At 49.9% G+C, this 12,686-nt stretch overlaps 1 protein-coding gene across 1 annotated transcript in view; it reads right to left on the minus strand.

Moving 5' to 3' along the window:
- Nucleotides 1–8,532: 8,532 nt before the first annotated feature.
- The window catches only part of Txnrd3 (thioredoxin reductase 3), a 38,296-nt gene continuing 34,142 nt past the window's right edge, over nucleotides 8,533–12,686 (minus strand). Inside the window, exons 14-16 of the mRNA XM_015506772.2 lie at nucleotides 12,175–12,270; nucleotides 11,042–11,176; nucleotides 8,533–10,665 (exon numbers count right to left, since the gene is read on the minus strand). Of these exons, the coding sequence (XP_015362258.1) occupies nucleotides 10,603–10,665; nucleotides 11,042–11,176; nucleotides 12,175–12,270 (294 nt within the window). The 3' untranslated portion in view covers nucleotides 8,533–10,602. The remainder of the gene's footprint in view (nucleotides 10,666–11,041; nucleotides 11,177–12,174; nucleotides 12,271–12,686) is intronic.

Here is a 12,686-nt window from a genome sequence, read left to right on the forward strand (position 1 = left end):
CAGGCGTTACCAAATGCACCCCTAGTTTTGGGGAACTCCCCAGGCTCCCCTCCCCTGCAAACGGAGCAGCCCAGGCCTGAGGGGAGGCTGTGACTCAGGTGCAGAACTAGGCTCCCACCCAGGCGCCTCCACACCCTGGAGCTGAAGCCACCAACCTCTGGGCCTGGTTTTCAGGAGGTCCCCAAAGTACTAGTCTACTTAGTCTGCCCGCCCCCCATCATCCCTGAAGATCTGCACCCCCCCATCCCTAACCCATTCACCATGTCCCAGGAGCCATAGAGGATAACATCACGGTCATGTCCCCTGCCTTTTCTCCCAGTTATCCCCTGTTATGGTTTAGATATTAGGTGTCCCCAAAAGCTCCCGTGGGAGGTGATGCAGGAGGATCCAGAGGAGGAGTGAGGGGGTGTGAGGGCCTGAACACCGGCAGGGAATGGCTCCCTGGGGGTCCCCTGGTGGCACTTGGAGGCAGGTGGGGTGTGATACAGGTGGCGGCCCTGGGGCCATGGCTTGGGGTCTCGATGTGTCCCTGGAGAGTGGAGTCTCTGCTCCCTGGTCCCCCATGGGAGCTGCTCCCTCCCCACACTCTTCCTCCATGATGTCCTGCCTCCCCTCGGCCAGGAGTGGAGCCGCCTGTGGACTGGGACCTCGGACACCCTGAGCCTTAAATCAACTTGTCCTTTTAAAATAGCTCTGGTCATATTTTTAATAAAGCAATTTAAAAAACTGATTAAAAGAGTCCCCCGCCCAACCCCAACCCACCTGGCCCTGGATGGGCCGGGCTTTCCTCAGAGGTTCTCATCAGAGGCAAGAGATGCCCCCATGGAGTTCAACATCACAATATCCAGCTCTTGGCCACCCTGGCCTCTGGGGCATGCCACTGGAGGGTGGCACCTGGACTTGGGTCTGAGCCTTCCGGGCCGTGTGCCCTTGGGCAAGCCCTTCATCTCCCCAAGCCTTGATTTCCTCCGATGGAGCTGGGGACCAGCTGTGTCACCTTGAGGGCTGGTGGGGGCCCACAGAGACGAGAGCCTGCTGGTTGGTGGGCAGAAGACGGAGGAGGAAGGTCTACCCTGGACCTGCTGCTCTGCCCAGGGAAGGGGCGGGGCAGGCTGTGGGCGGGGCTTCCGGGTGAGGCTAGCTTCCATTGGCTGCCCCTAGGACCTTTTCCTCAAGGTCTTATCAAGGGCGTCGACAACTCACCTTTTCAGACTGTTGAGAGAGGACCATCCATGGGAGAATGGATCTGGGGAGACCTCCCTCCCCTCCTTGCCCACACAGTGCCCCTGGTGCAGTCCCCCAGGCCACCTCTGGCTTTTGGATTCTGTCCACGGGAACCTTCCTCCTGTGTGTGCTATATCTCTATGCTAACCCCCGTAGGATGGTGACCCCATGTGGTGCTCTTGACCCTCTCCTTTTGCAGTCTCAGGCGGTCTGGGATGCATGGTCAACAGCAAATCACATAGAACCCTTTTACTGCTGCCCTATCCACTGTCCTCCCCAAACCAGCAGCCAGAGCCGAGGCAGGGAGGCCTTGATCAAGGGCTGGCAATATGGGGTAAGACGACAGCCCGCCTGGGCCCAAATCCCTGTTCCACCGCTTGCCAATTCTAAGCCATGCCTTAGGTTTACAAATCCAAGTCTGATTCCCATGGACTTGGTAGAATCATGGTGGTTAAGTGGGATGAGCATAGAAAGTGTTAGTGCACACCCTGAGGAACTTCCAGATCCAAGGGCCTAAACATGGATGTGCACCTGAGGAACTTCCAGATCCGGGGGCCTAAACATGGATGTGTGCCTGAAGAACTTCCGGTTGCTATGCCCTAAACATGGATTCCTGAGGCATTCCAGATCCTGGGGCTCAAACATGGATGCCTGAGGCACTTCCGGATCCTAGAGCCTAAACATGGAGGACTGATGAACTTCCTGATCCGGGGCCTAAACATGGACGTACACCTGAGGAACCTCCGGATCCATGGGCCTAAACATGGACGTGCACCTGGGGAACTTCCTGATCCGGGGCCTAAACATGGATGCTTGAGGCACTTCTGGATCTGGGGGCCTAAACATGGAAGTGCACCTGGAACTTCTGGGTCCTTGTGCCTATAAAGGGCAGGGTGTGACTCTCAGAAGGGACGTGGCCCATGAAGGGGAGCTGAGTATGGGGCCTGTTGGGGGCAGACTGAGCTGTCGCACCCTGAACTTGAATGTGACAGTGGCCTCACTTCCCGGCCTTCCCCTGGGTGTCACTTCCTCCCCTTCCAGGTGGTGCCGGGGAGGAAGTGAGACCAGGCACAGGGGCCAGGCCACCGTCTTTCTCCTCGCTTAGCCAGGAGCCCAGCCTGGCTGGGGATGGGGACGTCTTATGACACTGGCTGCCTCCTGCATCCCTGCCCCAGGACCTCAGGGACCACAGGCAGGGACAGTCATTGATTCTCCCCTGGCCGACGACCCTCAGCCCTGGGGTCTTCCCAGGGAGAGCTCTGTCTCCCAGAGGGTCAGGGGGCCCCTGTGACCTGCTGCTCCTTACCCACTGTCATCCTGGGCGAGCACAGGTCACGACACTAGACGCTACTGAGAGTGACATCCCCTGGATGGGCGGCTGGGGACTTTGCGTCTGTCCCCAGGCCTCAGACACCGGATGATCCCTCCCAGAGACAGAAAATCACCCACACTGCCCAAGACTTATTTTTAAGCTTTGGATTCTGAAACTTTCCTGCTGCCACCTTCTTTGTGAAGCCAGTTTTTCAACAGAGACAATATTCCAGGGGGAGGGGGGAAAAACATGGAGTCAATCAAACCAAGCTGACACATCTTGTCCTCCAAGAGAAATCTGGATTGGGGGGAGAATAGCCATTCTCAACTGGCGAAATAGTGAAGTTCCCTTGTCCTTATTTTGTGTAAGCAAAATGAATAATCTGATGTTAATTCATCAAAAAAAAAAAAAAAAAAGAAAGAAAGAAAAAGAAAAAGAAAGTGTTAGTGCACACGTATAATCCCAGTGGCTCAGGGGGCTAAGGCAGGAGGATGGTGGGTCGGAGGCCAGCCTCAGCAACTTAGCAAGGCCCTAAGCAATTCAGTGAGACTCTGTTCTCAAAATAAATAAATAAATAAAAAGAGCTGGAGATGTGGCTCAGTGATTAAGCACCCCTGGGCTCAATCCCTGGTACCAAAAATAACAGTAAAGTACCTGGCATAGAGCTCACTAAACATTAGCTGTTATTGCTGCTGTTGATTTTATTAGGACCTCCCTATTTGGCCATAAAACAGACTGACTCTAAGATTCATTAGTCATGATAAGAGAATAAGTTCGGTAGGCGGGGGATGCAGCTCAGCTGGTAGACTGCCTCGTATGCACAACAAACCTTGAAAAACCTTTTCAAGGTTTCAGTTACCAGTAGTCAAATGCAATCTGAAAATATTACATAAAAAAATCCTGAACAACCCGTAAGTTTTAAGTTGTTTGATCCCCAGTACCACCAGAGAGAGAGAGAGAGAGAGACAGAGAGAACAAGTTCTGTGGCTCTTCCTCAATGGGACCAGGTCATTGAGGGTGCCTCCTCCTGCTCCTCAGAGGGGAGGTGGTTCTCAGAGAGGTGAGGTGGGTACCACGCACACAGCACAGAGCTGAGGCTCTGCCACCAAATCTGGCACTAAGGAGCAGCTCAGGTGAACCAGGTACTCTGGCAAGTAAGTCTTTGTTGAATGGAGGCAGCCACACAAAATCACCAGTCCTACCCTGACGACCCGGAGAATCTGCGTAAGCTACAGAATGATCGTTTGCAAGCTGCCTGAGAACTAAGCATGTCGACCAGACAAACCCGACTAAAATACATTCCAGAAAGTTCTGAGTGATTGGCCCTCTAGGAGAGACCCAAGGCTGCTTCCTGCAGGACAAGTGGCAGGAGGTGGAGGAGCGCGGGTGGGGAAAGGAGGAACCTGCCACATGGGCCACACGCCAGCTGGGGGGCCTCAGGACCCCCACCTGCAGAGCAGGGGGGCATCAGAACTGGTGCCAGGCCAAAGTCCCAGGGCAGGACAGACAGACGTCCCTCCAAGGCACCCCAGGCCTTCACCCAATGCCCTGCAATGGCCCATGAAGGCTGTGGCCATGTCACAGGGTAAAAAGGGGCTCCCAGGGCCATAGAGAATGTCACCAACTCCCACAGCTGAAAGGCAGCCCGTGAGGCAGCGGAAGGTCCCTGGTGGCTCAGTAGACAGGGGCAGGGTGTGAAGGACCAGGAAGCTGCTGGAGTGAACCACCAAAATACGGGAGGTCAGTGGGATGGACGTCACCAGAGCTGAGAGGAGGCCCAGCCCAGCTGGAGGACGTTTGGACGGACTGAGCCACCCCCAGGGCCACAGGAAAAGATGAGCACTCGGCTGAGGGTAAGAGCTCCCTTCAGCCTTGTTAAGGGACTAACAGCTCATGTAGGAGACAATACCAGGAGGTTTGGAGGTGGAGTGATCGGGTCAGGAGAACCTTGATCTCATCAGAGCACTTTTCCTCCTCTAAAATTGTTCTTGTCAGGTCTTTCGGTCACAGTGATGAAAAACCTAAGTAAAACAAGCCTCTACTGTCCTAGGGATTGGACCTAGGGCCCAGCCGAGTGGTAGGCACACCCTCCTACCACCAAGCCACATCCCCAGACCCCCTACTGCTCTGTTGGATTTCATGGTCTGAAATACAAATTTAGGAGAAGTGCAGAGAAACAAGAAAATATAACCCACGACCAAGACATCAAACTCAATGAAAGCAAGACAGGACGGCCTAGGTGTTGGAAATAGGATCTTTAAAATGATGATAAATATGTTCAATGGTCTAAAGGAAAAGGTGGATGTTATGTGAGAACAGATGGGGAATTTGAGCAGAGAGATCAAAGACAGGACAGAACCAGGGACTCCAAAGCAAGTCAGATCCAAACTCAAATGCAAACAGGAAGAACCTAGGAGACAGACACACAGGACAGTAAGAAGCCTAATATACCTGTAATCGGGATTCTAGAAAAAAAGAAAGTATGGATGGATAGAAAAAATATTTGTGGAGACGATGGCTGAGAATTTTCCAAAATTGATGTTGGATATTAACTCACAGATCCAACCAGCTCAGTAAGGCCCACACAGGATGAATACAGAGGAAAGCATCCACAGGAGTCCGCCCCTTATCCAAGATTTCACTTGTCGAGGTTTCAGTTACCAGTAGTCAAATGCAATCTGAAAATATTACATGGAAGATTCCAGAACAATCCATAAGTTTAAAATTGCAGGCCATTCTGAGCATGTGATGGGATCTCACATCACCCTGCTCCCTTTCACCTGGGATGCAAATCAGACCTTTACCCAGCGTATCCACAGTGTAGACACTACCTTCCCGTTAGTCACCTGGATCTGTTGGCATGGTAACGCTGTGCTTGTGTTCAAGTGACCTTTACTTACCTCATGATCCCAAAGTGCAAAAGTAGTGATGCTGGCCCTTTGGGTTTGCCCTTTGGTTTTCTTTAAGTGAAGAGGTGAAAGTTGTCAATTTCGTAAGAAGAAAAAGCTGCATGCTGGCGTTCCTAAGATCTGCAGCAAGGAAGGAATCTGGTCAAACTGAACTTCCTATACAGCTTCGGACAAAAACCAAGGTCACCAAGTTGGGTTTGCTGGATCTTTGTACCCAACGCATAAACAGACAAGTCCTTGACTTCCCGGGAATCTGCACAGGTCCACGTGGGTCCTGAAAGTTAGTGGGAAGAGATGTGTGGCCTCCCCAGGGAGAAGGGCCAGGCAGTGAGCAGGGGTGCAGCCCGAGGTGGGGAAGACCCAACCGGCAGCAGGAAATGACTCAGGGCGTGGGGCAAGCCCGATCTTCCTACTGAGCTGTGGATCACCTGAGTCTGCATGTGGATGATCATGACCAGAATTGAAGGAGGAGAAGTCACAGCTCCGGGCTTTATTGGAACCGATTTAAAATCCACAGCTGATCTCTGATCACCCTGAGATGCAAATGCTTCTAACAGAAGATGCACCAAGTGAAGAGCAGTCTCCGCCTTTAAATGCATACATCTTTCAAACTTAACTCTTTACAGTAATTGTAATGAGAATTTAGCAATTTAGTGCCCACTTCCCCCACGAAACAGTAAAATTCCCTGATCACACTAAATATAAATGGATTCCTAGCCATTATTTATTTATTCAAGATATTTTTTCGTTGTTGATGTACCTTTATTTTTTATTTATTTTGATGTGGCGCTGAGGATCGAACCCAGGGCCTCACACATGCTGGGCAAGTGCTCTGAGCCCCAGCCCCAGCCCCCTGGCTATTATTTATTAACATTCTTTCCTGCTATCTTAATGCACCAAAAAAATGAATGAACTTTGGATCAACGGGGCTCCACAGGTTCCTCATCAGTATTTTCAAGTGATCATGAGATAATTAAACAAATTTATGAACAGAGTATAACTCTGGCTTATTATAGAATTCAGTGTTTATTCTCCTTCCTCTGCAAGGCAGAAATAATTTCTAAAGCTATCTATTTGTATCTGCTAGTTCCACTTGATTGTAAAGCTACGAGGGCATAGAAACTAGGTAACGCCCTATGTGGCACAGGGCAGGGTCTGAAGTCACCACGTGTCCCATTATAGGCTGAACAAATACAAATAGCACATGTCTGTCATCCCAGCAACTCCGGAGGCTGAGGCAGGAGGATCACAAGTTGGACGCCAGCCTCAGCCAAAGCAAGGCGCTAAGCAACTCAGACCCTGTCTCTAAATAAAATGCAAAATAGGACTGGGGATGGGGCTCAGGGGTCAAGGGCCCCTGAGTTCCATCCCCAGTCCCCTATGATCCCCAAGAAAGTGACTTAAGAACATTCATTTTAACAAAGTTCACTTAGCTTTGCTAGTCCCTGGGACTAGCTAAGGCTGTTGATGATATTAAATGAACTAGCAGAAGTTACGGAAGCCCTCTGTGGACCACTTCATCATCTCGGCTCTGGTGGTGGGGGTTGCTTTAGAAAGTGATAGAGACCAGGTAAGCAGTGCAGAAAAGCCTTCTGACCTAGTAAATCAGGCAGCCTCCAGGGAAGGGCTGACTCAATAACCTATGGTCATTAACATCCCACAGAGGAAACAGACTGCAGAAACGCTTGTGTGCTAAGAGGGCGATTTGGGGCAATAGGGTCCCAGCAGGTCTGCCACGCATGATGCTGCTGATCCTACTTACTACACCCCACTTAAGGCACAGCAGCCCCCATGCCCAGCAGCGATCTCGCCCAGAGATTGACATCACCTGGCCAACAAGTGCAGAACTGCCATCCTGCATTTACCCTCCGGCGTAGAGATTTCTTCCTGAGAAAGCTGGGCTAAATTTAAAATTCCCCCCATTCATTTGATAATGATCCTGCCAAAAGAGAAGCAAAACTCAGCTCATTGCTTTCCAAATGGCAATAATCACACACCGTTTTAGAGTTTGAGGGAAAGAAATCTGGGTGGCCTGGGGTGTAGACCTGACACAGCTGGGAGGAGCCACAGTGGGGGGTTCCAATAACACCAATAGCGCTGCTCATCATGCCCAAAGCTAGTTCTCACACATGCATTTCTAGAAGGTACTTACACAGCCCAGGATCACACAGAGACCAAAGATGACACCCCAGTAGTCTGTCAGTGTTAATGGGACACACTATAGATTAATTGGGAGAGTTAATAAGATCCATCTACTAATGGGCAAATTCTAAGGCATGGACACTTAGGCATCTGTGATAGGAGATGACACCCCCTACTCCAACCTGCTCCTCTACCTGGATTCTTATCTGCCCTCGGTCAGTCTTTTCTGAGCCTCTGTTCCTCTGGCTATGCACATTCTTCTTACCCAAAGAGAACCTATCGTCTAGTAATTGTTCAACAAGTATTTTGAACAATGATGAAGAATTAATTTTGAAGTATCATTTACAAATGATAAGATGCACTACCGGTCAGCTTTCCACCACCACTCCAAAATGCCTGAGAAAATTAACTTATAAAGAAAAAAGGTTTACTGCGGCTCATGGTTTTGGAGGTCCCAGTCCATGATTGGATGGCCCCAGTCTAGAGTGCGGACCTCATCCTAGATTGGAGATGTGTGGCCTCCCCAGGGGGAGAGTGGGTGGTACCCTTCTTCATCTCCCATTTAAGATGGTACTGAAACTCAATATATCGGGGTCATGCTCTCCCTCCATTAGTTGAATAACATACATTTGTATGATGATCAGGTTTTCTTAGTAATCTTTTAGGAACTTCAGCAAGAACCTACCACAGCCACCGCTCAGGACCACTGACCCCAAAGGTGTCTTGCATTTCCCTGCTGTTTACAACAATGACGTGAACTCAGAGCTGAGTGTGAGCTCCAGGATTCTTCTGTCGGAATGGTAACCCCACGAATTTTATTGTGTCTGTTTAGGGGTAACTGACCCCAAGACACTCGAGTTGGCTGATCACATCAGTACTAATTTTAGTTTTCCTTCCTAAATGTGTTGATCATCTCTTGCTGGGTAAAAAAAATTACTCCAAAAATTAGCAGCTTAAATCATGAGCACTTATTATTTCACAGTTCCTGAGGGTCAGGAGACTGGGAGTGCCCAAACTGGATGGATTTGGCCCCAAGTGCCTCACAGAGATGCCGTTAAGCTTCTGGCCCAGGGAATCTTGGCTGCAGCAGTGTCCCTTCCTGAGCTCCTTCACAGGGACATGTCAGACTTCAGAATCTTGGTGGTGGCTGGGGACTTCAGTTCTTCACCACCAGGGCCTCTCCAGGAACTTCCTGAGTGCCTTCATGACACAAAGCTCTCTTCTCCCACAGCAAGTGAGAGCAAGTGCCCATGCAGGACCAAAAGTTGATCTGCAGTCCTTTTATGATCAAATCTTAGAAGTGACATAGGCTCATGGTCACCCAGACCTACCTTGGTAAAATGCGGGAGGGGACCACACAGGGATGTGATTACCAGGACTTGGGGATCCCACTTGGAGGTTGCCTGTGAAAGTATGCAAGAGACCAGTCCCCTCTCTGCCTACCTGCTGGCTGTACTGCTGCGTGTCTACAGTAGCTCTCCTTATCAGGGACCTTATTCCTCAGTGCTAAAGCCAAGCCACTCTACGCCAATGTGCTCCAGAGTGCGGACCTCATCCAGGTAGCTCTGTGAGGTGGGCAGCACTGTCTGCACTCAACAAAGGAAGAGGAGGAAAAGCCAAGCAGCACATTCTGTCACATCTCGTAAGCCACGGAGCAGGCATGCCCACGTGGGTCACTCTCCAAAGCCGAGATCTTTCCATAGTCCCCTCCTTCCTGTGAACTGACTCCTGGTCTTAAGGTGCATTTCCATCTCGATCTCCCATTCATTCAGCTCGGGCCACCCCACACTCCACTCCCCCCATGTGACATGAACTTTAAGGTCTGGGTTCCCAGTGTAGCTCTACAGCAGGGACCCTCTGGCCCATCCCTATATGACCCCAGACCTTTGACTTCTGGTAAGCCTAGGCTCCGTGGCCTACCATAGGCCGCAAAATGTCCCTCTCCAAGTGGCGTTCCGGACTTGCTTGCTGGTTTTACAATTCACTTTTAAAACTTATGCCTAGAAACTGTGACCACACAACTCTGTCATGATGTAGCCCCGGGCTACCTCTCCAGGGAGCAAGAGGCCTGCAGGAGGGTGAACTGGGCAGCAGTGTAAGAGGCTGTCTAAGGGCCTCTGTCCCCAAGGACCTTTCCGTCGCAGATGTAAGTTCAAATTAAACCGCTAACTATCACCTGTTTCTTTTCTGAACTTGTCTACATTAAACAGATCATGACTGAAACATTTTCACCAGTCTGAAAACAGATTTCCCATCTTACAGTACTGAAAACGTCTTTTAATATCACTCTTAAAAATCAACAACAAGAAGAAATTCAAGTACTTGTCTCTGACACGAGCTGTCTCACCAGTCTAGAGATACCTACTAATAAGAGGAGAGTCACTTCCAGGTGACGGACACCAGGAAATGTCCAGGAAGGTGAAGCCCAATTCAGGATTTTGACAGCAGGTTAAAATGTCGCTTAAAGGACAGTTGACTGACACTTAGACCTGGCGCAGAGCTTTCTGCTAATGTCCCCAGTCCTCTGCAGCCAGCTACTCTAATGCATCTCCCAGATGTCACCCACGCAGGCGCGCAGGTGCAACCCAGGCCCACACCCAGGAAAACGGCCTTTCCCAGCCAGTTTCACAATTGAAAAAAAATTTCTTCATAGAAGTAACAAAGCAGGAATAAAAACAGTACCAAGTGTGGAAAAGTTAGCTTAGGTTACTGTGCCACTCACGGTGTGCTGGTGGCAAGGTCGAGTCTGACGCAAGAGGGTCGGCCCTGGCTCACCTCACCAGAGGGTTCCAAGCCAGGGCGTCAAGGACGCAGCCTAACTGCCACTCACGTCAGCCGAGACAACCTCAGTCCCCTGCTGCTGACCTGTCCCCCTGTCCGCCTTCTCATCTCTGTGCCCTCCAGAGCCCTGTACTGGTCCCCCAGCAACAGAGTGGGTGTCCTGGGCACAGAGCATTATTGTCATTGAAAGGAATGACAACAGACAAGGAGAACTCGGCAGCAGCAGGGCTACCCTCAGCAGCCCTTCTGGGTGATGTCCAGTCCTGATGACTTTGTGATTTCCAGAGTTGTGAAGACCTGGCCACAGAAAGAAGCACAACAAACAGATGGTCAGACGCCATCACTGCTTTCAAAGAACACATTCTGAATATCGCGTGATTCTTTAAAATATACAAAACAGTTACGGATAAAAAATCTTCCTGACAATATTTTTGGGGTACTGGGGATTGAACTTAGGGGCCCTCGACCCCTGAGCCCCATCCCCAGCCCTATTTTGTATTTTATTAAGAGACAGGGTCTCGCTGAGTTGCTCAGGGCCTCGCTGTTGCTGAGGCTGGCCTCCAACTTGCGATCCTCCTGCCTCAGCCTCCCGAGCCCGGCTTGATAATACTGTTGATATTGGTTTTTCAAAGTACATCAAGTAAAGTCAATTCATAACCCTCCTGCTCCCTACCTCCCCACATGTGGGGTGGATTCCGATGGTGTCATCCAGCAGCTGTTTGGTGAGCCCACACTTCATGGCGGCTGCGAATCCTTGGGTAATCTCACCGGCGTTTGGTCCAAGAATATGAAATCCTATCACTCGATCCTTTAATACAGGAGCCAAACAAAGAGAATCCCAGGAGGTTAATGGTCTGAAAAGGAATCTATTCACTCCAAGTTCAGTTCAAATCGACAGCCTCTCCTACAGGAGGACTCTCATGTTGAACGGAGCAGAGAACATTACCATGAAAAGAAGCCTCTGTAAGATTCTGTGAAATGAGCCGGTAAATGCGCATCCAGAGTTAATTTGCACTCAAATTTACTAGAACAAGCAATTTACCCACTGCATGAAGGAGTTCATTAGGATGATGTAGATTTCGGAATTATGCTGAGATAGTGCTAAACAACAACAGCACAAATCTGAATTAAAGCCCAGCACTGGGATAATTTGAAGGTGTCGGATTTTGCTGCAAAAGCGGAGACTGTCAGCCCAGGGAACAGTTGTCCCCTGCTTCTTCCATGAAGCAGGAAGCGAGGAGTAGCCAACACGAGGCTGGCACCGAGGTCTGCCCGCCATGAGGTCTGGGGTGCACGGGATGAGCACACCTCTGAGGTCAGAAGCGAGATTCACAGCCAACTTCAATCCTCCTGCCTCAGCCTCCCAAGCCACTGGGATTACAGGTGTGGGCCACCACAAACACAGACCCGCACCAGGCAGATGATGACCCAAATTTTCACATTCACCCCCTTCTAAGCCATCAAGCCATCAGCAGGGCTCTGGGCAGAGATAACTGCCACTGATGTATTCTGAGAGGGGACGGGCAAACCTCAGGGACAACCGGTCACTGCTGGACCTCTGTGGCCATGTCAACAGTAAAACCCCATGAAGGTGCTCAACTCTGGACCCCAAAGCTATCTTTAAAGATATTCTAAAAATCCAAACCCTAAGAAGAAAAGCTACCTTTTAAAATTATAGCATTTAGGGCTGGGGTCCTGGCTCAGGCATGCACAAATCCCTGGGCTGGATCCCCAGGGCCACAAAATCAATCAGTCCAATCCAATCCCATCCAATGACAGCATTTCTGCTCCCAGTCCCTTACGTACACTGTCAAATTTGTTGCAGATTATCTTCGCATAACAAGTGTTATTGTCTCTGCCGGCTATTGTCCATTCGAGAGGCCAGAATAGAGTGTGGTACACCTAAAGGTGGGGAGACAGAAACAGGCAAGGTTAGTGCACACAGGTTAGTCCACTCCTTGGTGCGCTCTCCTTCTGTAAAGATAAGAGTCTCTATAGCAGCCTTCAGAAAGTTAAAGTTTCATGATCCCAACATGATCGGCTGGGTGAGAGCATTTGGGCCAGAAGTCCTGAAGTGTCAGCTGCAACCAAAGTGTGCCGACTTTATTTTGTTTCACTATTAGCCAAAAAAATCAATTTTCTATGAACCAAATTCAATTTTCAAACATTTACTGAGTACGAAGCCAACGTACCAGGAAAGATAAAGATCTCTGTCTTCATCTTTATGTTCATATGCAAAAACAAAAGTTAGAAGAGTAGAAGAAACAAAATAGTTCAAGCCATTCAAAGAAATGAAGCACATAATCTGTGATACTTGA

This window comes from Marmota marmota, unplaced genomic scaffold (assembly GCF_001458135.2).
Source record: "Marmota marmota marmota unplaced genomic scaffold, marMar, whole genome shotgun sequence".
In the NCBI taxonomy this organism is placed as follows: Eukaryota; Metazoa; Chordata; class Mammalia; order Rodentia; family Sciuridae; genus Marmota; species Marmota marmota.